General features: G+C 41.9%; 1 protein-coding gene across 1 annotated transcript in view; it reads right to left on the bottom strand.

Moving 5' to 3' along the window:
- Positions 1-6,254: 6,254 nt before the first annotated feature.
- GTF2F2 (general transcription factor IIF subunit 2) overlaps positions 6,255-27,670 on the bottom strand; it is an 87,557-nt gene continuing 66,141 nt past the window's right edge. The window contains exons 7-9 of the mRNA XM_037377762.1: positions 20,224-20,323; positions 13,265-13,408; positions 6,255-7,090 (exon numbers count right to left, since the gene is read on the bottom strand). Of these exons, the coding sequence (XP_037233659.1) occupies positions 6,971-7,090; positions 13,265-13,408; positions 20,224-20,323 (364 nt within the window). The 3' untranslated portion in view covers positions 6,255-6,970. The remainder of the gene's footprint in view (positions 7,091-13,264; positions 13,409-20,223; positions 20,324-27,670) is intronic.

A 27,670-nucleotide genomic window follows, 5' to 3' on the forward strand; every position in this document is an offset into this window, starting at 1 on the left:
GCAAACTGCTGTGTGGCAGCTGTGTACAAATGACAAGGTGCTGCTTTGAAAAGCAGGTGCTTAAAAGCATGATGAGCACTGCCTCGCTGTTGGGTTGAGTGGCTTATGGCAAATTGTGTGCCATCCTGTCTGTACTCCAGGCTAACTGGGATATTTAATTGGTGTGTGCAAGCATGCTGAGCTATTGGGTTACATGCTCCCATCAATCTCGTATGTCTTTTCTGTGTGGTGGAGCCTCTGATGGGGAGTCTCCCTTCAGCCTGTTGTAGGAAAGTGTCAGTTCAAGGGCTCTTGAGAATGCAGGATTTTGTTGTTTGCTTTTCCAGTGAGCCCTGGCAAGAGAAGCGGTTTTGTGGCTGGCTGCACTGTGCTTCCCAAAAATGCATTGCTGCCTTCGCTTTCTTGGGGAAAAGGGCAAGTCTTGCTGCTCTGAAGTGTCAAACGTGCCAGGCACCAGTGAGGAGAGGTTAAACCACACCTGGTGGCAGGGAAGGACTGTGGCAGTGACAAGCAGCGGTCTCTGCTGCACTGCTGTGGTAGCTGCCTGCAGTGGAGGCAGGGTGAGGGGAAAGGTGGGATCCAGCGCCTTGCATTGGGAGTTGCTGCTTGCTGTTAAGTGGGAGGCCTGCGATGCAACTCGGCTGAAAATGAAGTTGGCATATTTCTTCATAACCCAGTTCCTCCTGTTCTGGCCCCTCTTCGTTTCAAGCAGCTGTTCTGTGGGGCTGGAAAGCCAAAGTGATTTGAGAAGGCAAGGCTTTGTAAGGCTGTTAATGCTACAGCTTTGGAGTTACTGAATTGATTAAAAAAACCTCCTCATAACAAATTACCCTATTGCTTAAACACAGCCTGAACTGAAGGACAACTTTAAAACTTACCCCCATCTTGTTTTAAAGTGTGCTTATCAGGCTTGTATCTTGCATTCCTGGGAAGATATTTTCCGTGGCTGGAAGGACTGCGGAGCTGGGAAGGATCCAAACGGCTTTTCCCCAAAGCCTCGTGGGGTAGGTGAAGTGGCTGGGTGTCAGCCCTGCACAGGGCAGGAGGCTGTTCCTGCACCTCCCATGAGGTGGCTGCTGGCAGGGGAGGGCTGATGGCTAATGGGGGGGGGGGAGGGGAGAGACGGGACTAGATGGACACCTTCCATTTTAATTTTGTACTTTTGTGTTGAAGGTTGTGATGTCTTTGGGCTGGAGGAAGTGGCTACTGTGCTTGGCATGTGTCCTGTGGTCCCCTTTGGCCTTTTGCTTTCCCACCCCAATGCTGCTCTTCTTGCTGCCCCAGCTGGATCTTGCCCCACCTACAAATCTGTTCTTTTTTGCCCTCTCAAAGCATCCCTGCAGTGTCTCCAGCCCCACAGCCCAGCGCTGGTAAAATATCCCACCCCTGTGGACCAGTGACTGTGCTGTTAACATTTGAATGACGCTGCAGCAGCTTGCTGCTCCTTGGCTGCCTGCTTTGAGGAGAAAGGGTGCAAGCCTGGGCATGTTGATGCTGTGGAGGGAACAGCTGGCGTGCTGGGAGAGGTGCTGGTGGGGCCATGGGGAGCTGGATACCCCCTTACCCCCTCGGGTACTCTGCCCATTGGCTTTGCCTGTGCAGCTTGGGCGGGGGGTGGGTGCCAGAGCCCAGGTAGGGGGTGGTCCTGGAGCCTTGTGCAGCCCTCAGCTTCTGCACAAGGAGGGAGAGCCTGCAAGAAATGAACGGATGTAGGGAACAGAGCTGGGTGGTTTTTTGGGTTGTCCCACCCCCCGGCTTGGTTTAGCTTAAGGCCGGAAGGGACTTGGCATAAGCTTAGGCTATGATTGTTGTCAAATTATTTTTTCAAGCAGATGTAGAAAAAAAATAAATGCTCAACTTGCTTCCTTCCCTCAGCAAGTCTCTCTTGAGCTGGCTTAGGCCAGCCTGCTGTCATCCTGGGCAGTGTCTTCAGTGACAGCTATGTAGGGAGGATGCTTTTATTATACAATAGCATCTGCATCAAGATACCTCTGCTCTCACGTGCTGCTGCTGACTTGGAGCAGGTAAGATGCCTCCTCCTGCTCCTGTGGACCTCTGGCTGCGCTTCAGCTCTGCAGCCGTTGCCCCAGGATGCAGCTGCTGTTACAAACTAGTGGTTTGCTGTTTGCTCTGCACCAGCCAGCAAGTAAGTAAATCTTGGTGTCACTGCTAACCCACAGTGGGAGAGCAGCAACTGAACACCATGTTCATTTAGCTTGGACATAAATGCCTCAGTAGGAGGAAAAAAACCCGCTAGCCAAGTCTGAAAATCTTTGCCCTGAACAGCCCAGAATTCATCGCCAGGAGCACAAGCGTGCTGGTTTGTGGTCCCTGGGCCCTGGTTGCCTTCTGGTTGAAGCTGCAGCTGGAAGCTGTTGTGCAAAGATGACAGCCAAGTGGCTGTGGCCAGGGCTGGAGGAGCTTTACTGGGTGCCAGCAAATGCTGGCAGGCCCTGAAGAGCATTGTGGAGGGGCACAGCAGGATGTTAAGGATGCGCGTAGCTGCTGGGTGTTTCGAGCCATCAGAGCTGCGCTCATCACCTTGCACTTCTGGCAGAAAGAAGCCAAAAGCCCTCGGAGGCCTTTTTAGAATCTTGGTGTGTGATGCCAACAAGAGGCAGCAGCTGAATGTGGTGAGAAAAATTATGAGAAATCATTTCTCTGCACCCATCCTGTTACCCTGGGAGCCAACAGCTGGGGTTCCTTGCCCTGTGTGACCAGCAGGCCAGGAGGAAGCACTGCTGGCGTTCCAGAGTGGCCGTGCCCTCCCATCCTCTGCAAGGTGTGAGCATGCCGGCAGCCCTGCCAAAGCAATGTAGCTGCTTTTTTTTTATTTTTTTTTTATAGGGAATGTCCAAAAATTAGATGCTTGGGAAGTATGTAACGATTAGCTTCCCAAATTCTTTGTAATGGAGTAGTTGAGAAAAGAAAAAGCTAAAGCTGGATGCTCCCTCGCTGCTCCCTGCGGAGGTGCAGCTAGCAAAGCCCCACTGTGGCACTGGCTGAGGTTCATCTCTACCTACAGCTGTCTGCACCTGGGACTGGCACCCTTGGCCCCTCCAGCCGACCAGGGAGGGCTGATTTCTCTGCCTCCTGCAGCCCCAGAACTGCTTGCAGTTGCTGGGCCTTGGTCAAGCTGCCCACAAAAAGATGTTTCAAGGGCTTGGTGCAGCCCTCGCTGCTGGCTCTGGCTGCCCTGGCCCAGCAGCCACCTCGTGGCACATGCTTTCTGGTGGCATAAGACTGCTGTGGCCCCCACGAACACACCTGAATTTAAGCAGAAAAGGCAAGATAGTGGCTGCCCACAGGTAGAGGGATTTGTGTTCATGGCCCCTTGCTTAGTGGGCTAGGTAGCTTTAGGAACTTGTGGCTGGGGGTGCTTGGGCTGGTGGGCCCTGCCTCGCTGCAGCCTCTCCCATCGCTGGAGTGTAGCCTCTTCCCAAGGCTGGGCTTGGCTGAGTGGTGGAGGGAGGCTTCTCGGGAGTCAAAGCTGGGTTTTATGTGAGTGAGACTCTGGAGAGAAAAAAAACAAAACACCAAAAACAACCACACCCAAACACCTTAAATTAGATGTGTGAAGCCCAGGGTGGGCGGGTCTCATTGCCCTCCCCCAGTGCTATCAACCCTCCCACCACAGACTGGTGGGTGCAGGCGTAGGTCCAGGAGGCTGAGGAAGTATTCTGTAGTTTCCTTTGTCATTTTTAATCAAGCTTTTGCCCTTGCATGTTCCTTTTCTACTTGGTTACCTGTCTCAGAGCTGCTGAAAGCCTTCCCTGCCTCCTGGAGGTGCTTAGGTTCCTGTGGAAATGCCACTTTCAAGAATGAGTTCCAGAGGTAAAACTAGTTAATGGAGCAGAGGGGAAAAGAAACAAGGTGTTCTTTTTCTTTCAAGATTGAAAGCCAAGGTCTGCACCTTCTCCCTTCTATTTGTCTGTAGTTGCAAACATACCGGCTGCAGAAGCCCAAACCCCTACGTAACACCATCAGGGGCAGCAAGTCCCTCTTGGATGACTGCACTTGTCCAAGCAGTGCGTTTTGGCAGAGGTCTGGAGACCAGTACCAAGCAGCTCCTGTTGAGGTTCTTGAGGGCAGGAGAACAGTATCACTGTGTGTTCACCTGCTGGTGCTTGAATCTCCTCACACAAGCCCTAGGTGTGCTTAGCTGAAGGGATGCTCAAAGGCACCTGTGTTCATTGACACCCCACGCCACCCCCACCCACCCCCGGCTTAGAGCTGCCCTCTGTTTCTCATCTAAAGGCATTTTTCAATTCCTTATTCCAAAATGTGGTAAACTTAAGAATTTATTTGATGGGAGCTGAATGTGGAGGGGTTTGACTTTCTTGACAGATGAGAGCCTTGACACCTGCTGCAGCCCCAAGTGCTGAGCTCTTCTGGAATGGGTCTTTTTTTGATCTTTCCTGTTGGAGTTTGTCATCCTTGTGTAACTAAACACTCCCTGAGAAAGGCTGACCACACATAGTCTTTGTTGGGGGAGCCAGGAGTGTCCTGCAGTCCTGCCGTTGGTACGAGAAACGGTGCAGGTTGTACCCAGCCACAGCTCGGTGAGAAGTTCAACAAGCAGAATGATCTTCCAGGTGAGCTTGGAGCAACGGCTCAGCTCTGATGCTGTGTTAGTGAGAAAGATTTAGGAGTCGAATAAATACAGTGACTAATGAAAATGCCATCCTGGTGACAGGGACATGTGAACATGGGTGGGCACAGCTGACACATGCAGGAGGTATATTCAGCTGGAGCCAACTCCAAGCAGCTGGTAAGGCCAATACATAGCTGACTCAAAGCATGGATGACTTGTAGGGAACATCCGTTGGGATCACAGCATCTAGTGAGCTCAGATCCCACTCCCAGCTGTGTCAAAGATGTGGTGTCAGTTACAGCCACACAGCTTTTGGCCAGCCTGCAGCTAATATCTGCATTTAATTTCTGCTGCTGTTTCTCATGCAGCCCTGCCGGGCCCATCAGCAGGGGAGGCAGGTGGCAGCAGGCACCTGTTTAGAGCCGTGAGCTGGTGGGGAGCAGAGCATGGCAGCACTGGGACCAGCCTGTCCCATGCTGGGTGCAAATCCACCCCCTGTCCTCGCTTAGCAGTGGCAGCCTCTGCACTGCCAGCCCACTGGCACCGGGATGTTTCTGCTGGGCCAGCTGCATCACTGTTGCCTCCCATCAGCTCAGGTCCATGCTGGTACTGCCTGGGTGTGCCCAGTATAAAATTTCTGATGACTCAAAAGAACTGGTCATGTGGGAGAAGTAATGTTAGAGAGCTGGATGTGCTTTTAATCTCATTTAATGGCATTTAGCACATTGATATCTCTGCTCATGCCTATGGGACCTGCTTGTGGACCAATGTTTCAACAATTAATATTCAAGAGCATCTGCATGAGCACAGTTCGGCAGCAAGCAAATACAGCAGCACATGCAAAGCCAGCAGGGAACTGGTGCTCATCATGGCTGTGAGTTCAAAGTTTAAATGAATCTGAACGTGGGGGCTGAGGGATCAGACTTGAATGCCTAACAAGCCGCCTCCTCCACTCCTTCAGCAGATGGCAATCCTGCTAACAGCACTTGTGTAAGGTCCCCTTGCAGAACAAGCGGAGCGGAGCTGGAGAGTTTTTGCCAGTTATCGTGTGCTGGATCCAAATGAGGTTGTCCCAAATGCTAAATGATTATTGCAGCCTTGCATGAAGTTAGACCAGTCCTGCACATTGTGTTCTATAGCAAGACACGAAGGCTGACTTCCTGGGTTTCTCTCACAGCCATTAGCAAGCTGGGTCCTGCTTGCAGAGCCTGAGGAGACGGGATTCAACGGCAGTATTTATGAAAGCGCACACATCCCCGGAACATTACCTGCTCTTCAAAAACTCAGTAATCCACCTCCTATATGAGGTGGAAGTTGTGCTTTTAAAACATCACCTTCTGCTTTATATACCGGTATACTAATGAGGTTTTTTTCCACAGTTTTCTTTGCTCTTTCTTTAACATAAAAGCTTTGAGAATATAATTTAATAGTCCCCTCCCATCTCCTTTCCTGTTTCTTCCCCAAAAGGATGTTGAACCCTTGCAATGTGCATTTAAAAAATGGCTAAACAGAGACACAGATGCATTAAGAAATCTTCCCCAAAACACAGAGAAACCCCCAGTGGCAAAGCCAGCAATAAAAACATGGTTTGAAAAAACCCTTCATACCTACGCTATCTAAATCACAACGTGTTCAGTCAATAATGCAGAACATTGCATGGTACAAATTAAAATAATGATTTTATTGATATGCTTAAACATAGGTAACATGATGATATAAAACGAGAGAAATCTATTCCTTGATGTACCTAACAGACAGACACTTCATTTTTTTTTTCTCAGTAATCACTTGGTGGGGGAGGGAGACTGTTGTCTTCCCACTGACCTGTTGTTCCTATGGAGTCTAAGGACCATGATGAGCACGTGTGGTTACGGCTGTTTTTTCTAAGCCTGATCCCAAAAGGAGCATCATGTCTGTTGCACCCACACACTGCACAGAAGGTTGTGCACCTTTGCAGACTTCCAGACAAAGCCCTGACAGATCCCAGCAGAAATGAGGGTATTAACCTGGTTCTACTCGAATGCAAAACCACAAAGTTAATGGTTTCCTCTAGGACACGTTTTCCAAAGTCATCAAGGCTTTGAAAAGCCATAAAGCTAACAAAGAAAAGATCAGAACTCAAAAGATTTCTAATAAAGATAAATCTAATACAAGTTATTCTATAAATATCTTTTTCCTGTCAAAAGACAAAACACTTATAGAAACATACAAGAAATATTCCTTGGAAAAAAAAATGAAGCTACGGAAAATTACAAAGTATCAGCTGCTTTAACTTGAATCTTGCAGAATTGCGCTGTGCTCAGTCCTATCTGTAAACCCACCACAGTTCCCTCAGTGCAATCACTCTAATTGGCTCTTGCTTTGTAAATGCCTTTGTTAATCACTCTTTTCTTCTCCTTGGTAATGTCTGTATTCTGGCTTCAGCTCCCATGTGTTTTTGTGGGTCCCCTTCACATTGTAGATGCCTATTTCTCTTAAAATTTCTTTCAAGTATATCTGAAAGGAAACAAAAATCAAATTATACAGGCAGGCACTTAGCACAGTTCCTATGCGAGGTCTCATGATCTGCTCAATCACATCAGCTTGGTTCACAGAACTCATCCGGTGGGCAGCAAGGTTGGCTGATGGGCACTAGCCAGAGCGGTAATGGCTCTGTGACAGACTTCCAGCCCTGGGCACCAACAGTGATTAAGCAGCAGATTAAGTGTAACACCCAGCTCAAGCCCCAGCGGAGCTGCAGGGAGCACCCAAGCTCCAGTGTGACAGCTCCCGGGTATTCCCGGCCAGCCCTGCTGGGGTGCAGACAGGCAGGTGCTAGCTAGATGATGCTTCACAGGCTGCAGAAAAGAGGGGTAGGTGATGCTGAGGTTGTCTCACACGTCTTCCTCCTGGAATTTCTTCACCTAAGCTACAAGCTCTTGGCTTTTCATCTTGCTTGGGCTGGGATTATCTTGAAACTCCCTGCTTTATTCAGACACCTTCAAAGCCCCAAGCTGTTGGTTTTCATGCCATTTTTGCAAAGCCTTCAGCGTTTTATTATGGCCTCATTTTCAGAGAGCTGAGTAGGTGCCAGAGAATTTTCTAATACATTCAAGTGTTAACGCTAGGAAGAAAAATCAAAGAAAAAAACCAAGTGAAGCTATGATACCAGTAGTATCATCTTTGACACACGACAGCTCACTAATATAGCCCTCCTTAACTCTTCATAATAAACACCAGTAATTTGTTTCATTTCTTAAAGAGCCGATTGCCTGCTTGTTTGTTTAAATATTAATCAGGACCAACTTGAGTGGATTGCCATGGCAACTGCAGACCACAGTTTAAGAATCTCCACATTAAATTAATAATTGCTTTAGTTTCAGCAGTTTAATCCTCTCTGAGTGCATATATTGAACTGGAGTTACTGGAACCCTTGGATTTTCTGCACCTACAGTTCCACTAAGCACAAATATCAACATACTCCAACTCATTAAAAAAAATATCAAATATTTGTTGATGACATAGGAAAAAAAGAAAGGCTGATGGCCAAGTTTCTTCCTTCTATTCTTCCCATTTTTTGCTAAATGGAAAAGTTGAGAAATAAATAATCAGCATGTTCTCACTCAGTAAAAAAATTCTCTTTTAGAGAAACCAGTCATTACTCCCTCTCCAGGCACACACCAAAAATTTATAAAGCAAAAAAAAATAATCCAGATCCCACAGTAATGATGATACTTCATTTGAACTCATGCAGCAAAATTATTCTTAAAAACCTATCTCAAAGCAATGAGGGGTGTTTGTCCAACAAATAAGAGATGACTGTAATGGATTGCATATACAAACTAGTTTCTTAGGGTCTTTTCTTTGAGCAGAGGGGGTTTTGTGCAGGAGCTGTGAGCGGTGAGCAGGGAGTTCATTTTGCAACGTGGGGATGGCTCTTCATTCTTCGAGGGTGCCCGATGCAAACCCCAGCAGGTGGCAGCAGGAGATCTATACACATCTCTTAGCACACCTTTCCACATCTCTCATATTGCAGAGATGCTGTCATTATATGAGAGCCAGGTACCTAAGACAATTGTACTCACTGTAACAGCAATTAGTGGGCAAATCGGCAAATTGTTTTTGTTGCTGCTGTTGTGCAATGCATTTTGTAAAAGGTGATGAAAGCAGGTGAAAAAAGCGATTTCTACATGGGTACATGTAGGTGTGTATACCTGCATAGCCACTGCTTGCTTTGCAATCCTTGTGCATGTGCATAAGGCAGCTTTCAGTAGTCACAGACACTTCAAAAGACGGCAGAGTGGATGGAAGAAACACTCAGATTCAAGGTTAAATTCTGCTCTAGACCACACAGATTAATGAGAATCGGGGGGAAAAATATAATTGCACTTGGTCCCATCAAGTACATCCATATGCAGTTCCTGGGCTGAGAGACCAAGCCTGCACCTAGGAAGCCAGTTCACAAGGCATTATGCTGCCACAGGGCTCAGACAGAATGAAACCGCTACGGCCGCAAGGTCCACAGCTCCCGCCTGCTGTTCACTGGCAGTATCTTTGGGCGATGTTTTGCCCGAGGCAGCTCTCACCTCTCACTACTTGCTCACACCCCCAGTTATACAAAGGTTACTTTTAATTTCAACTAGTTTTCAGACCCAATTCCCCAGGCAGTTCTGCTTCTCTCTGGGCAAAACTTCCAAGAGTTCTGTTTCAACAGCATAACAAAACGGAAAAAAACCAACCCCAACTGAACAGCAAGATAAATGTCTGTGCCGCAAGTAAGGGCACTTCAAGCTGGGACTGTGAACTGCAGCAACTGAGGATTTGCAACATATTCCTATTTGCCATCTCCACTGAGGGGGAAACAAGCAGCAGTGGTTTTAGGGAGGGCAGCTGAGAGCGTTAACCCCCAAAAAATCACTCTGCATGACTCAGAGCAAGCCGAACTGCTGGGGTTTTTAGACAATTACAAATCAGGGATAATCCTGCTGGACCGTACCATATTTGAGAGCAAGTGGCTTGAGATGAGTTCAGGGGACATTACAGATTTTTCCTGCAGGATCACTTTTCCTTCCAGATATCATGACCCTCCACCTGGGTCTGTGCTGTGCCCGGTTGGCCTACACCTCTTGAAGCATGCTACTCAGTCTGACACTGTATCGTCCAGAGAAACTCCCCAATTCCTCCCAAAACACTGAATTTTAGAGCCTGGGGAGCACTAACCAGGGCCCCACAATTTCTTCTCGGAAAGGGGTTCAATATGTTTATATACATAAATTCTAACACAGAAGCGAATCTGTAGGTAATCTGTTTGTACATTTAAGGAATCCTCTCCTCTGTTACACCTTCCCTCACATTTTTTTCTGTAAGAAGTGAAATGTTATTATAGAATTATGGGATACACATTTCTGAGGGAGGAGTTAACTTCCAAGCTCTGAAAACGCTTCTGAAACTTTGAGGAGACACCCCTCCTGTATTTAGGATAACCATTACTTAAAGCTGAAATAAAAGAAAAAAACTGCAAACAATCTATCCTATTTTGAAAAAACACAGTTCACATTAACCATCGGTTCCGTACTGGTTCCATTCTTCGCAAGTATTTGATTTCTCACATAAAATGCATATTATGTTCTGAGCCGTGAAGCCCAAATCTAGAATTACTGCAGTGTTTCCAGGGAGCGCTCAGTGCTTACATCTGGGTAGGTGGCAACAGATTTGTCTACTACTGCGAATTGTTGTTTTTCATAAAAAAGGAAAACAAATAAACCCAGGTTTCCCTAATGTAACAGTAGTTTGTGTTCAGAATAGACTTGCTTTTTGATTTCACAATCACAAAACAAAGATGGCAGCAATTTCCCGTGTGACATGCAACATACTCTGTAGCAAGGGTTTACTATTCACATTTACCATTACATAAGAAAAATACCCTTATTGATTTGTTACTTTACTAACAAAGATGTTATTGCCCTTAGATAAATGTGTTTTAAATATTATTAGCCAGTGATGTAAGCACCTAGAACTTCATTTCAATGGGAGCTGAGGAGACAGAAGCAGCTGCTTTTTTTTCCTTGCATCTGAAAATAACCTCAACATTTAGAAACTCAGAGGAGAAATTACATACCCAGACAATCTTAGACACTATGACAGAAAATAAAGCAGTGAACGCTCTGTAGAGATAAATTAGCAGCGTGGGGAAAGCATACCTATTCACCTGTTGGCATCTTACTTTTCTGTGTCAGGTATAGCTGCTCTGCAAGCAATAAAGTCACAGTGGGCATTAGGAACAGATCCTTTATTTTCAGACAAAAAAACAAATGTTGCCAGTACCAGAGGTTCAATTCGGCAGCATCAGGGGCGCTCACACATGGAGCAAACACTGGCTGAGCAGCAGGAACCAAGGGACAGTATTTTAAAATGGAAATGGATGTCAACTCCCTACAGTTTTTAATGGGAACCCAGACTGAAAATCAGGATAGCTTTAGATGAGGGGTAGATGAAAGACAATAGCTGGCTAGCCACTGAATGAAGAAAGGCACCAGGAAGAGGATTTTGGTCACTTATTTTCTCAGGATATCTGGGTCTGAGGAAGTTGGATGGGCACTAACACCTACAGCAGAACTGCATCTGGGAATGAACACAAAACCCCTAACTCCTGCGCAGAGCTCGAAACCGAGACTGCACAGCCCACTCAGGGGAGGAGGGTTTAATGGTTTGATTAATCTCAGGAGCCCTACAGGACTTCTAGCCATCAGTACAGATTCAAATAACAAACACAGATGCAAAGATATAGCCCAAATAACATGTGATATTGGGTCAAATTAATCTAAAATTTCCCTTTAACATTATCTTAGTACTACAATAGCTGAAAAAAAAGGCTAGATTTGCTAAGATCAAAGTACACAGCACAGATCCGCTACGCTACAGGCAGAATATATTCAGGAGTGTATGATGATAGCGGAGATATACAGACAGGCATAGAAATTCAACATACATTTAACAGAATTATACATCTGAGGTATTCTGCTCTAATTTAATAACTACTCTATACATCTAATCCTTAGGGCAGTGACTTAGACAAAAATTGGATTAATCTTGCCCAACTTCTGGTGCTTAATGAAGAAACTTGTGTCAGAAGCACAGCTTTTCCAGGCTCCTTTGAGCTGATGCAGAGAGACAGGTACGTTCAAGAAGTAAATCACATCAGAGAAGGAAGAGAACTTTTGTTCTCCAATGGCTTAAGAGGGAGTTGTGGGTGACTATTTCTAGCTGAAAGTCATGCTAGACGGGATAAATCTGTACCTACTTACATTCAAAGTGATCAAGACAGTGACTGTCACACCTATCTCTTACCAAAAAAGAAAAAAATCTCAAAATTTTCTTGCCACTTCCTCCGTATCTTCCTCCTATTCCTTCCTCCTCCTCAGCTCCCATGATCCACACATCTTCTCTGCCATACAGATAAGGAGCTGAGTCATTAGATAAATGAATGGAATAGAAGACACGAATACATTATCCAACTAGCTTATTCCAAGGTATTAGAACACCGTGAACCTACATGTACTTTAATCCAGTACCATCTTTGTGCAGCTTCTTAACCAGACTGTGCACCTTATACAAACCCTCCGATGCAGATCCAGTTAATTCTACATGTGAAGTGAGCAAAACTAGTAAGCATCTCCCTTTTCCCCACCTCTTTTAGTGGAATAATTTTTTCCATAATTCAGCTGTCACTGTTTTTTCTTCTGCCTTTGCTCTAACAACTTTTGAAATCGTTGCTCCATTTAGACTCAAACATAACTAATTCCCCTTAGGTTTTCTCAGAACTGCAGCTGGGTTGAGGACAGATACCACAGTCAGCAGTGAAAAACATGAACAGCACCGAAGATACTTCATGTGTCATTGCCTCCCCAGCTCCTGCCTTTTCTGCTCAAGGAAAGCTTGACCAGGGAAAGAAGGGGAAGAACTGTAAAGTTAGGTGTCATAGACGAAGGGGCTGGCAGACACCGCAGGATAACAAAACCATCGCATAAACACACACCTTCATGTTTTTCTTGTTCGTGGATCAAAACAGTGTTTAAAAAAAAAAAATCAAAGTAAACCCCAAATATCAAATCTGTAAAATCTTAGTCTAAAATTACTCTATCTGTAAAGGAAATCAAGTGATTTTGGGGGTATTGACATGATGCCTGAGCTCCTAACATGGGCAATGCATGAATTTAATATTAATTCCATTAAACAATTTTCTAGACTTACAGAATAAGGCCTGTTGCTATGCCAAGATAAAGTTCAGAAGCTGCAGGAAGGGCTGACCACTCACATAACACAAGCTCTCTACTGATAACAGCAACAGAACTAGGCTGTTACTTCAGTGAGGGCAGGAGTAGCATGGGAGATGTCAGAGCATTACAGAATTTAGTTTCTAGTATTAAAGCAAATCTAAATAAGAAAGAGACCATTTAGGTTACTTAAACCACCTCTGTCAAGAAAAAGCACACTCACTGCAATGCTTGGTATCCTACACACTCCTACAATGGTGAACTTAAAACTTGAATATTTCTGTTTGTTGTAAAACATATTTAGAGAGATGTTTCAAAGGCATATAGTGTATATTAAACTATTGTCTGGATATGGAAAATATACACAATAGTAACTACTGAAAATGGTTATCTTACGAGACTACCAGTACGTACGTACCACTGGCTGTTTGGTTATGTCCACCAGGTCTTTGATGTTGTAATACTGATGTTTCTCAAAGGCTGAAAAAAGCATATCCAACACTTGCTGTTTATCAGCTCGAGCCCGTTTTCCATCCTCTTTCTTCTTCTTCTCATATTCGATCTATCAGATACAAAACATGTTTTAAAGGCATTTGTATGTAACGCTGTATAATTCTCAGTGCTGAACATTAAGACATAAAACCCCTCTTCAATTTAATACAACACTGTTCAATGACTCAGTGCTTTTCATCTGGAAAATTTTCTTTTGAGCACTCGAATGTTCTTTTATGAACATAAACTAAGCATTTTGTCCTCAGCACAATAAGCTTTTCAGATATGTATCTCTGCTTTAACCAGTAAAAAACCCCAGAAACAGAGCCTGCATGATATGCCCAAACCTGCAGAGAGAATTAATATTAGTACAGAAATGGAAACTGAGACATATTTTCACTCCACCTCTGCTGATGCTGGCTTCTGAAGTATAACGACAGCTATCAAGCAACTTACCAATGGCCATACTCAGGAAAATCCACAGACCAATATGGCTACATCCACACTCCTAACAACCAGCTGCCCAAAGGATGCTCAGAGGGCCCTTGGACATAGCCTCATCACTCCGGGCAACAACTCTGTCAATATAAAACCAATCTTCACCAAGTGAAGACACTTCAAGGATGTGGATGATATGCCTTCAGGAGAAACCTGAGCAGCACACACAAAGTTACAACAGCCCAAAGAAAAACCTTCTAAGCAAGTAGAGGCCCCTTGTTGTCACATACCATCCTGTTTCAGAATGTGTATTAAAAAGCACTGAATGCATATTAAAAAGTATTTAACTATTATAATCTGCACAAGATGACCATATATTTTTGCAGAAACTTCTACTGCCTCCAAAAATACTTCCTGCATTTCCTCAGATTCACCATCAGAAGCACAACTTGCACAGACCGGCACACCCCAAACAAATCCCAATCACTGCAAAGCACCAACCGCAGCATCTGCCAGCACATCATTCCACCCACCCGCAATACCACACCCAATAACAGAAATACATCAAGCTCCCTGGAACCAAGAAAGGTGACCCAGAAGGTAATACAGTTCATGTAATCATCAAGTGCTTTCAGGCAAACTGCATGGGTGCATCTGAAGTGGTACAACATATAGCACAAGAGATGTACGTGATCAATAAGGGACACAAGCCTGGCTGCCAGTGGGATAATTTTCTATGGGAGTTGTTCTGCCTCTGATGTCTCAGACCTGATCCTCAAAATGAAGAGCTTCAGAGAAGAAACCTAGAGATGAAAATTCCCAGTTCTACTGGATACTAAAAATCTGATTTTTAAGAAGAGAAATCAGTTTCATGGCACAATTTACTTTTTCCTATGTTTCCTTTCCAGTTAACTCCCTCCTACTCTCTGAGTGAAAATAGCCTGTCTCTTGGTATCTGTCCCAAAGTGGCTAAAGACTATTACCACCTTTGCCATTGCTCACAGGTCTTTGCACAGCCAACTTGCTCCTTCAAATCCTGAAACAGATGTACATCACCACACTGAATGCAGAACAATTGTTCTCAGTTGTAGCTTGAAGTCTGTTGCTTTTGCTAAAAACCTAAGACGGGCTTGGGCAACCAAATACTTGTCTGCTTTTCCAACCGTATGTTAGTGATATAACAGACATAAACTCCCCACACAAACACACAGAATTGCTTTTATCCACTAATACACTTTGGTGTAATTATTTAACTCCTTAGTCTCTGCATTTAAACAATAAATCTTCAAAACAGTAATAGCTTTGCAACAACAGCTAAGTGTAGCATCAAGTAAAACAGCTTCACAGTACATCATCTCGGTTGCCATGATCTACAGCAGAACTGCTATGCCACAGAAACTATAGAGTAGGTACATAAATCTAGAAAATTAACCTGCCTGTAAATTATCCATCAAAACATTTGATTCTTTTGAAAGTCCAACAGACAATTCATTAGGAGCTTCTGTTGACCTTGAAAAGGTTTTACTTGTAAGCTTTGGAAGCCCTGTTGTGGACTCAGTTTCTGTTTCTGTACTGGTGTAGTCTCACTGTGCAGGATAATGCAAGCAGACTGCATCCAGTTGTGAACACATGGAGCAGAACTGCAATGGCATTGAAAAAAGTACGAACAAGTCTACTCAGCTGGCACACTTTAAAACTACAAACCCAAAATACAGTCAGGATCCATTAATACAATAAAAAATTATGACACCGTAACGTGACAGAAGCCGAATTCTTTACCAAGCAGCACTGCCAGGGTGCACTCGGGGGTTCCCTGCCTCTGCTGGTTGCAAGTCCACCAGCAAAGCAGCTGGCCAGTTCTCTGCATATACTCACATAGCCATGCAGGTATTGGAGAAGCCGAATAAATCCCATTCATCTAAAAGTCTACTATGACCTACAGCACTACCCATGACCTGGTACTTGAGCAAGAGTTTCTGTATGAAGCACCTATAGAAATGACACAAAAAGTAGGGAGCAGGAAGAGCCTGGCCTCTTGCTGCATGAAATGCAGGATGAAGTACGAGATGTGTGAGAGTGCTACCTGCAAGCATTACAATAATAAGCAACAATAAATAAGCAATACACTAAATCAACTGTTTGATTGCCAAAAAGTCTTTGCATCTGATCTTCAGCTGACCTAATGCCAGTCACTTTGCACATTAAAAATGCTTTTAATTTATACCTGGATATATTGTACCATATGGGAAGGAAAGTTGCACGACTGCAACTTTATGGAGTCCTCTTCAAAAATCAAGACATCAACACTGTATTCTCCTGGAAACAGAGTTTTCTAATTAGCCGCTGCAATCAACTGCAGTGGGCTTTCTTGATCCTGAGTTTCCAACCTTTTTTGATGTAGGGATACCCAGAATTTTCCAGTTTCTCTGTGCAGTTGCTGGTCAGGTCATGGCTGATACCGGTAAACAGCAGTCAACTGGATGTTCAATAGAGCCCTATTACATTTGAGACACTGGCTTATGGGACACTAGGACTGAGGACACTAAGAATGTTTTGAATATAGGCACATGTTAACATTTTGCAAGAGCAGGAGATGGATTATCCAGCCTTAATTTGTTGCCAGAAAAGCATCCAGCACTTCAGTAGAGGTCAAGTCCAGGAGACCGCAGAAGAGATGAAGGTGTCTCTATTTGCAATGACTGAGTTCTGGGTTTCCGCATACATCTGAGGTCACTTTTCAGTGCAAAGACCTATGCAGTTTTTTCTCAGGTTAGCAACTTTTCTCTGACTCAAAATATACCAGTTGAAAGATGCAGTGTGAAAGATGAAGACAGTCAGTTACAGGCTGTATCATTCTGCCACAGCAGCAACTATTACACATCTCTTCTTACCAAGCCTTCTGCAATTTTCTGCTTCCCTAAACAACAAAACCAAAATGAACAAAAAGAAAAACAGAAACAGAAACAAACTGCAGCTGGAAAAGCTACTGGGACTCTCAAGACAATCTCTGAGAACAACAAAAAAAATCCATGGTACTATTTGTACCTCTTCAAATGACACACAGGAAAAATGTGCTTAGCTAGCAACTAGCTACTACTCTCCCTTTGTGGAGGAAAAAAAGTACTCAACTTTAAAATTGATGCTTCCTACACAAAGGAACAAAGGAACAATAAGGAAATTCTCAACATTATCTTCACTGATGTTAGGTCTCTGACAGGACTATTTCACAACTGGGTATAAAAACCTAATTATACGAATAATAGTCTCCTGGAAAATAACATGAGGTAGTCTTTCTAACCAAAGCACAATCTTTTTTTTGCTAGCAAACTGTAATGCCCAGCATTCTTCTTTCTCTATTATTTCAGTGCCTCGGTATACTCTCCCCAGTAGGGGTTTCTACTTTACATTCTCTGGATGAGCTAAAGTAAATCAAAGAAGAGTGTTAGTATTCCCTATACAAATGCAATGTGAATATTCTAATATTCTTAATTCATTAATGTATAAAACCAACTCACACAGAAATCTGAGTATCAAACTCTCCCTTTGTTAAAGAGTTATTTGCTGTTGGTGTCCAAATTGCCCCAAATTTAATTAGCAACACTCCAGCATTTCCCTCCAACTTCAGCAACAGCTCCCACTGTGTCTGAAAACACTGAGTGCGTTGTGAAGTGCTAATTTAAAAAAAAAAAAAAAGAAAAAAAAAAGAAGCACGGTATCTGTTGCTGTTTTTTTCTTTTTGTCTTGTGAATACACTGCTCATAGCAAGTTACAATGCAGCCTTTCATTATTTTTCCTTCCTGTTTTCTTCGCAAACAGGATGCTTTATGCAGTAGGCTTAAAAGACTTTTTGAGAGTCATATTACAGAACGCACGTACACTGTCAACTAATGAGATTTCTTTAAAATTGTGTGGCTTTTAAGTTTAAGAAGCATTAGAATACGATTTGATTTCAAGGAAGGACCATTTCAGAACAAGCTGTTGAGTGTAGAAATTTAGAGTTTATCCCTGCAAGACTTCATACAGCAATCAATTTCTCTTTGTTTACCTTCCCAGGACATTGCTAAGCTTGCTGAAAAGCTGCCAAAATTACCTTCTTGAAGGTATCACTAATACTGAAGCTGATGTATTACTCTGCTTCAGTAGACAGCTAATACAAAGGTGAAAGAGAAGTGAGACTAAATCTAAAGTTTCACCTGAAGATGTTTGAAAGGAGTCTTAAAAGTTTTCTCATTCCCTGGAGCACAGGTACCAGCCTCTATAGTATGGGAGAGTGGGAAGAGGGGAGATCACAAAGAAGCCTCTGAAGGGGCAACCAGGACCACTAGAGGACTTTTCTGCTGTGTTACGAAAAATAATTAAGTCATAGAAAGACTCCAGCGCAAGAATATTAATACTGTAACCTTGTAAACATGTAATATTTACATATATACAGAAAATGAAGGTCCCTTTCCCAGAGAAGAAAAACAAAGTCACAATCCTGGCATATATTGTAACGGAACTGCAATTTCTTCTAATAAAAAGGTAGGCTTAATGTAACGTCTTGCCAAAAAAAAATTTAAAAAATTTAAAAAATCACTTTCCCCATCCTTGTATCCAAACAAGCTATTGCTATTTCTCATCCACATATAATTTATTTCCCTCCTTCCTGTTGTACGTTTATTTACAGGTACATGGAGCAGCCACGTTTAAGCCCCATTTAATATTCTATCATCTCTTCCTTCAGGAAATGTTACTGCTTTCTTTCTAATTTAGCAGATACTCATTCTTTCCTCAGAAACTCCCCAGAAGATGACTGAACATATCAGCATGTACAGTAGTTTGTGTATTTTTTCTTCTTTCTTAGTAAAAGTCTTGTCCCCAACAGGGCTGTCATACAATTACAAGCAATGCAGCAAGTTTTAAGAAAGCAACTGCTGCTTGGAAACAGGAGAAAAATAACGAAGAGGTTTAAAAAGTTCATGGACGTGTTCTCCCAGTTGTACATCCTTTCAGCCATCTAACCTGAACCTTAATAAAAGAGTAGTGAAAAGAAAGATGTAGAAAGGCAAGGCAAGGCCAAGAGTGACTCAAGTACAAGTATGTCCTACTAGTTATTTCCTATCATAACATCTTTAAGGTAGACATGAAAAGTAAACACACTACCAATGGACTTCAACTAGCACGGACCGCTATGTAACCAATAAAAATATTACAATTAGGACAAAAGAGCATCACAACTTTTAAGAAGCCTGGTTATGTCCTGGTTATACCCCCTGAGTCTCACAGGAGACTTAAATTTCTGTGATGATACGATGACAGTAGTTTGCGATTGGATTAACGATTCAGAAGTCATACTGTTGTAATTATGCTAGTGTCAGGGAAATGGCACAGCATCCTAGTAAAAAGAGCAGCTGTACATCACCGTAGCTTATTTCAGATTTAAAGAAGGAGACTAATAGTAGCATCATAAAACAATATACTCATATAAAATCACACTTGCATAGCAGGATATACTAGTGTGACTATTTTGGTGAAATGTCATTCCCCTAGCTGAAATAGTTATATTGGTATGATCATCTGCGTATAGATCAGACTTTGAACAGTAACTACTACAGAACAGTCCCATAAGAGAGAAACAATTATTTTTGGTTCTGTGGAAATAGACTGCCTTTCAGAATAATGCTTAAATATCATGCAGTATATTGTCATTTGTTTTATGTAAATAAAATCTTAATAAAAAGTGTAAAAGTTTAAATGACTAACACAGTGACTCATTTTCAGTATGACTTAACATTGCTCATATTCAACAGTAACAGCAATTATATATGCATACACACAAATTACTCGAAGATCTTTAAGAAAAAGGACGTTATAGTTTGTATGTACATCAACTGATCTGGAACAGCAGTGTGGGTGTAATATTGACAAAGCCAATGATGCAAATAACACATACTGTGAAGGTATGAAACTGTGAAAAATTATCAGCTGTTACTCTTCTCTACTTCTTGTCAGTTCCTGCAAAGGACTGGAAACTAATGATTCTTTTCAAGTCTTTGAACCCCGTATGATATTTTATTTGGCTCAGAGGAGTGCTTCCAGATCTCATAGCACAGAGTCAGAACTGCCTTTCATCGCCATACTTCGAAATTACATCTCACAAAAAAAGACCAGAGGAAGAATGTAATAAAGCCACTAGAAAAGGTTTGGGTAAAGGCGGTCTGCCCTCTGTCAGGTAGCACAACAAGAGTTAGAATTGGCAGACCTTAGCCCTAAGGATGACACCGGTCTTGAGACAGAAAGAAGATCCCCAGAAGACAAAATCAGGCAGAAACCAGGTAACATAGAGCGTTTCCAAAGACAGTGGCCAGCTGTGAGCAAAAGACCTGCAGGACAGCAGCAGAGCGATTCTAGAGTCCTGAGACAGATTCCTGAAGAGGAGAAGAAGGGAAAACACTGAAAGCTACTTACATTATATTGATGATTAGCCACGGGTTTGTAGTTTGTGGTTACGGCTTTGTCCAGCTGCTGTGATAGCCTTACAGGTTTAGAAGATTCTTCTATCTGTAATCTGCAAAAGAAAAGGAGAATTAGAAAAAGTTCAGACAAGCACATATTCCAAATGAATTCTAAAAATCTGCAAGTATGAACCAGCCCTTATCGAAGGTCAGCTGCAAACAAATCATAAGGCAGAACAGATGCACTCTTCTGAATTAAGTTTTTCCTACTCTTATTTTTGCTCAAGAACATGGTGAATTATTAGGACACTATATGCTACAGAAGATACCAAAATGCTGAAAACCAAACAACTGTGAAGGCAAGATGCTAAAACCCATGTCTGAATACAAACTTTATTCCCAAAGCCTGACACTCAGATGGAAGAAAAGCCTTAAAAAAGATCAAACCCAACCCAAATGAACCCAGAATCTCCCAGCCTACTCAGCTGAGGTCAGAAAAAGCTTCTGATCCACCTCTGCTAACTCTCAGAGCACAGCAAAGATCAGATTCCATGACCTTCTCTTAGATATTTTAATGTAAAAATATAAATTTCCATGACCTTTCTTTTAGCATTATAGCACAGAGAGCACAAGTAACTGTTTTACGAGCACTTTTAAAAACACAGAGAAATCCACCTGCGTTCAAACGAATGTACAATCAAGTTTCAATCATACAGTTACCAAGAGGTGACCTTCATCCCTCTTCAGGGAAGACTCTGAGAAGGTCTGAGGTTGAACACATTTTGTCATTGCTACGTAATTTAAAGCTTATATATGATGGTGTAGAAGAGCAGCTCCGTTTACTCCAAGTTTACTCAAGAATTACTACTTGAAATGAAGATGCAAGAAAGCAAGCTTTAGAAAGGTGCAGGACCTCTCTTCAGAGAAAACAGCTCTATAGCACATAAAAGTAACGCCTTATCATCAGTGAAGTTATTTTGTTTCCAAAGGTGTATCTTACAGGCAGAAGAGTCAATTTCACTAAACACAATATGAGACTTCTAGCCCAATAAATGTACAATTTTTTTAATAAATAAAAATAAATCTGCTTCTTTCCAAAGAAAAATTAATAGTGACGCTAATGCAAATAGTAACTAAATGTTTACTAATGTAAAACACAAAAGTGATAAAGACAACAGCTCTTTCAAAACCACTTGTGCTTAACATCACTGATTTCTTTTTATAAAAATATAATGTGCACCCCAAAAGCTTGATTTAAATTCAGCACGCTTGTGATTTAACACTCGAACAACCTAAATAAATTACAATTAAAGTAAGCATTACATTAAATAAATTCTCTAGTTGTAGCAGCTGGAAATAAAGCCAACCATCCTTCCCAGCTAGTATTAGCGGACAGCAGTTGCTGACGGTTTTGTCTCACACATAGATAGAAACTTGTTTCCTTTTGAATCTTTGCAGATTCGTCATTTGTTCTATAGTTTTCATTACCCTTAAGCAACCACTGCCTTGTATTCTACATTTCTAAATTCAAAGGTACATCAATGCCTTCTTCTGTCCAAATGTAGCACGTTTTCTTAGCTTGAACAAAAATAAATTGGAAGGTAAATGAGCAGTGAACATTTTTTACCCCTGTCCTGGCAAATAAAGGTGTTTTTATCACAAGAGTTTATCTTTTAGCCTTCAATCTAATTAAATCATTTTAAAGATTTTATTGATCTGGTTACCAAAGGTCTTCTAAACTCACACTTCACAGAGGCACAGGCTAAAGCTAAATCTGTATCTTTTCTCCAAATCTGTCTTTTATTCCAACTTTTCGTTACTTAATATTTTTCCTTTTAGTCTCAATGCTTTTTTTTTTTTAATAGTTTGGCTTTAATTTTTATTTTTATAAAATCTTTTCTTGCAGTACTTTGCCATTTTTCCTGTTGTTTTGACCTGGGGAGTTTTCCAGTCCTCCCTCTCCCCTACTGTAGCGCTATTTTTCATCTCACTTCTCCCCTCGCATATTTTTCCTTTCTGTAAAGATTTCCCGCTCAACCTGTTTACTGATACTGCTCCTGTTCATAAGACAGGGGCTCCTGGTGACGAACTGGGAATTCTTATTCCTGCTTTCCCCTTCAAGGCCACTGCACCACCTTCATGTGGACCAGATTTAGTGATTTGATTTGTGATGTTGTTCCAGAGTCCTTCTCTTTATTACAGCTGCAGCACAGGTAAGTGATAGACAAGGTTCCTGACAATATTAAAACATATCCGATGGTCTCGTTTTCAGGGAGCACTAGGCTTTCCATGGTGGCATTTCTCCATGATTAAATCCTCCTTGCACTGGGCTTTACAGTCATTACTCTTTACAAGGTAAATTTACCATATCCTCCATTTCTTCAGGAAAAAGTCATTAGCCCTTCAGTGGCAAAACGCCAGAACACTGAAAATACGGACTGAACACCTTAGACTGTCCTCAGAAGGAAAAACCTTAGAATGGTGATGTCAAAACCCCTCCAGCTTCTTAATGAATTAGATATTTAAAGATGCAAACAATTGGTAGGTCTTTCCTCTACAGCCTGTTGTGAACCTCAGACACTGCTCAGTGTTGAGGGTCTCTTCCTATTCTGGCATTTTAAAATTGCAATACAGGAAATTTCAACCCCCATTTCAGTGCAGCTTCCATAAATTAATCCTTCTTTGCAGGAAAGAAGACCAGCAATTTACTTCTTAACATTTTTTCACTTGCCATGCAGGATATGCATTTCAGCTTTTTCATTTTAACCTGCTAATTTCCAAACCAGTAGAAAACCAAATGCGTAGGAGAGCTAATGCACTTCTCGGAGGCCTCCAGAGGTTGATGGCAGTGAAGTTACGTTTAATATGTGAAGCTCCCCAGCACAGAATCTTGAAAGTGAAGAAAAACTTCTTGCCTGCTTAGGAAACAGGAAGGAAGCCTACCAAGTGAAAACAGAAATGGACAATCTAAGTTTGTTTGTAAAATGGCAGACTTCAGAAAGATCTACATGTACCAAATAACAAATATATCTGCTACAAAGGTATGTACCTCTTAAAGAAATTTCAGAGATGTCTTTGTTGTACTTCAGGGTTTCTTACAACCCACAGGTCTCAGATGGCCCTCAGAAAACTGGCTAACAGTACAATGTTACATTTTTTCCCTGTTCCTAGTTGACAAATTCCTGTAGTGAGAACTAAAAATACATTAAATTCCTGGTATTACTTTTTAATGCAAGCAATTACAGCAGCTGCCACATGCCAATATGGAAATATAAATGGGAAGCACGGTGACTCAGGAGGCAAACCTTTTTATTAGTATGCATTTATTCTACACATGCATCTTGCTCTTCTCCCTAATGGCTGCCCTTCTCATTTCTTTTTCTGCAGCTTTCAAGATCTCCTGGAGAATGACAGAGCCTCAGCTTGCCTTCCTTCCACGGGGCTTCCATGCAGAATATGGTCACACAATCTATGTGGAACAAGAGCTGCTGCATAACTCACATTAGCCTCCCCAAAATATGCACAAATACAGGTAAAGGGCCTGACAAATGTGCTATAAACCCCAAATTAGCAAATGGTTCATGTGTAGATGAGGCACTAAAATTTGCTTAGTGCATTACAAAGGGTAAAGACAAATGGCCTGTAATCATTTTGTCCAAATGATTTGTTGGTACAGATGCTATTTGCAGGGAAAATACAGTGGTGGTTTTTTTCCTTCCCAAAACCATGCTGTAACTCTCCTTTATTCAGAAATATCTGGGTGAATATAACTGACTTTTAAAATTTGTACAGTTGTTGTTTGAAAAAAGTTGATAAAACATATTTATAAATTCTAGTAATTATACACTCAAAAATTTGCAACAAAAGCTATGAATTGGGCATTATACTAGCCTTTTTGAGCAACTTTTAATGTGCTACAGATATAATTACTTTTAAATGCTCATTTCTTAAACAGAGTTTAAAAAACAGTATTAAACCAAAATATTTACGAATCATTTTACACAGGGTTTTCTCAGAGTGGATCTGCTGAATCTTAATTGAAACTGTTGGTAGGAATAAAGAAAAAAAATCAATAGGTATTCTGAGTCACTGGTGACACTGATTTAAAAGAGCAGTGGCTTTTTACCTATTACTCTTTATTATGATTTGCAGGAGTGTGACAGTTAAAAGCCTTAGTTATGGGTCAGAACTACACACAACTCTAACTCCTTGGAGATTTTCCACTTGACTCTCGTTGAAATAGCTAGTGCCATAATTCATGCTAATATCTGGCCTAAAAAAAGAATGCAGATTTTTCCCCCCAAAACTGGCAATAAACTAGCGACAGAGCAGCCACCAGCCTGCACACTGTGGTTTTCTCTTCCACCCCCAAGATCAAATATAGCTCTTCTGCCTTGAAATACAGCAAGTAACCAGCACGGCACCGAACTCACCACGGTCATTTCCCAGCAGAATACATTTTATACTGCAACTCTGATTTGTCATTGTGCCTACAGCTGAATAAGGGGAAAAATATTCAAACAGCATGGAAATAATTCTATAGGATTTGTCAACATGCAGCAGGCTCATAAAGGGAAACATGAAGGCAATATGTACATTCCTAGGAGTAGATGCTCACTGGCTTTTAAATACATGTATCTTCCAGCAACAAAAAATAAAACAAAGACCTTTAGAATAGATGATTTACTGTGATTAATCTTCTGCCACAAAACAAATGTTTCAAAGACTAGAAGCACGTATTAATCAGAAATGCTGCTAGGACTTGAATTCTTGAAGTTTCTAAAGAAATTACTATACAGATGGGACTGAAAGTTTCAATACCTTTGTGTGCTTAGCTGTATTTACACAGGGCACTAGTAAGTAAGGAGCCAACCTTAACTGTTGCTAAGGAGGAAAAGTTGCTTTGCTTTTCTCTCCGCAATATCACTCAACAGAGGTGCACTGGAAAAGAGCAGGCCCACTGCTCAAAGCTTTGGAGGGGAAGAAACAACCTCTCCAGATCTGCAGTTTTGCAGTTGGTTGGTGGTTTTTTTTGACTCCTCACAGAAGTCCCCAGCCCGATACCAGTGGAGTGAAAGCCAAGGACTAATGCTCTCTTAGCCCTTTACTCAGTAATTCTGTACTTGAACCAGACACTGGCAGCTGCATTATACGAAGTTCAACAATACCCAAGATGTGCAACCAAGTTTTTTTGCTTCCCTGTTTAGCTATGCATCCCAAACGTGGTAAGAGATAGGTACATGCTGCAAAATCTCATCCAAAACAAGCTAATAAAATAAATTTAATAATATACTTCATACCTACTTCTGTTGCATTCATTTGGACTACAGCACCTTGCTGAAAAGTTCAGGTAGCATCTTTCCTGACTTTTCTTCCAAGCAAGAGGATTAGTAATATAAGACACGAGCAGATGATGGGCAAGAGACAAAAACTCCTATAAGATGCTGAAACTTAAAAGTTTTTGTAATTCTGTGGGAACTACGGGAACTCGGCACCCTGTGGGGCACATCCTGTTAAAAAACCTCCATGGCACTGCCCAACCACAAACAACACAGGAAACTGCCAGAATGACCACACTGGTAGAAATACACATTGTCTAATAATAATGATGACAATCTGTTGCTACACATAACAATCTGTCATACATTCTGAAAGATAAGAACTAGCAGCATGCAAATTCAGTATGTTGTGTTGTAAGGAGTCCTACTGTCTCACATTAAATGGAGGTGGACGGCTGCAGCCTGTTGCACAGATGAATCTACTATTCTCCTTCACACGTTGAGTGTTACTCCAGCGCGCACACCCAGCCAAAGCAAAATGAGTCCATCCCCATTTATAAAGACCAGACAGGCAGACAGGGAAGAGGATAAGCTGAATGGAAATGGCATTAAGAAGCACATTTGCCGGCATTAAATAACAAAATGTTTCATGTTATTAATATAGAATATGATTTATAACTAATTTTAAGTCCTGAAATCCTGGCATTTCAAGAAAAGTGCTGCAATTATTTCATGTTCAGGAAACCTATTAGGCTTTTCTGAAGTTGACATCTTCAACTACGTATGTTGAAGGCTGAGCGATGAATTATATGAATAGAAGATAATTTCATGTCTAATATTGAGACAAGCGCCACAGTCATAACTGAAGACTTTCTACATATCTTTCTCCAGTACAGAACACAAGATGATATGAATGGCAATTCAACAATAACTAATAATTGCTTATACATTTTATTTTCTGGTTTGATAAAATGGGAATAGTTGATTAAAACCACTAAGCTCCTGTTTTTCTCTCTGAGTTTAGTACTGCAAATGACTAAAATAAAATCTTTCTGGGCTGAGGATGTGAAGATAAATAATGTAACAATAAGATAAGACAGACTTTAGCATTCTAGGAGTGATATAATTTAATAACTTTATTATTTGATGACTACCTGTAAACATTTTAAGTGATGCCCTAATGCAATTAGGGTGAAGAAAATTACTAGATCTGCTTGGCATCGTGGACACTTTTAATCGAGCTCATACGTCTCTATGGATACTTCCTCTAGAAGTGTCCTGATGCTGATGAAGCCAAGCTCTGGCCATGCATGGTCCATACTGGGGACAGAGTGGAAGTGTGCCATCTGAGGCTAAGCTTAAAAAGGAATCATAACTCAAGAGATATCTTCTATGCGATATGACTGCTAAGTGAGGTTATAAATAGCCCATCCATTAGTATGGCTGATGAAGTTTCTTGTCTTTGCCTCCATTAGGCTTGTCTGTCCAAGTCTGTGTTTCTTTATGTTTTGTTTGTTGCCTCCCACCTTTACTCAACACCCCTTTTTGTACTGGAAAGGGTCCTTGACCAGATACACTTGAGGGTGCAGATGCCCGCTCACCGTTGGGAAGCAAGGCAGCATCTGCATCCTCCTTGCTCTTCTAGGAGGACTTAGGTCAACCCAGCATTGCCCTCTTGCTGGGTGAAAAGCCCCTTCTATTGCTGTCATGCTGTGGATCGAAGGCCTTGCAGAGTCAATCATAGATTCATAGAATCATTTAAGTTGGAAAAGACCTTAGAGATCAAGTGCAACTGTATGCACACATATTACAGTTGTTCCTATCAAAAAATATCCTTTAGGAAACAATAATACAACGTCACTTCCTCCTCTTTAACTCTACTAGATGGTTCGGAAGGTAAGTTGGAAAAGAAATTAAAGACTGCATGGTTTTGGGGAGGGATCAGACTTCTTGCAAATGTACAAGTGAGCTTAAATACATACAAAAACATTTTAAGAAGTGTAATTATTTTTAAGGCAAAAGTGTAAGGAAAAGTTTTATGTCCCCTTTTGCTGGTTCAAGACTTTTTCTTGCTTCACAGCCAGATGTCTGGAAATCTCTTGCCTCTTACTAAAAGGGAAGTTTATCCTAAATCGTCAACAAACAAAACCAACCAACTAACTGAAAAATAAAGTATTTGAA

The sequence above is a fragment of the Falco rusticolus genome, chromosome 2 (assembly GCF_015220075.1).
Source record: "Falco rusticolus isolate bFalRus1 chromosome 2, bFalRus1.pri, whole genome shotgun sequence".
Lineage (NCBI taxonomy): Eukaryota > Metazoa > Chordata > Aves > Falconiformes > Falconidae > Falco > Falco rusticolus.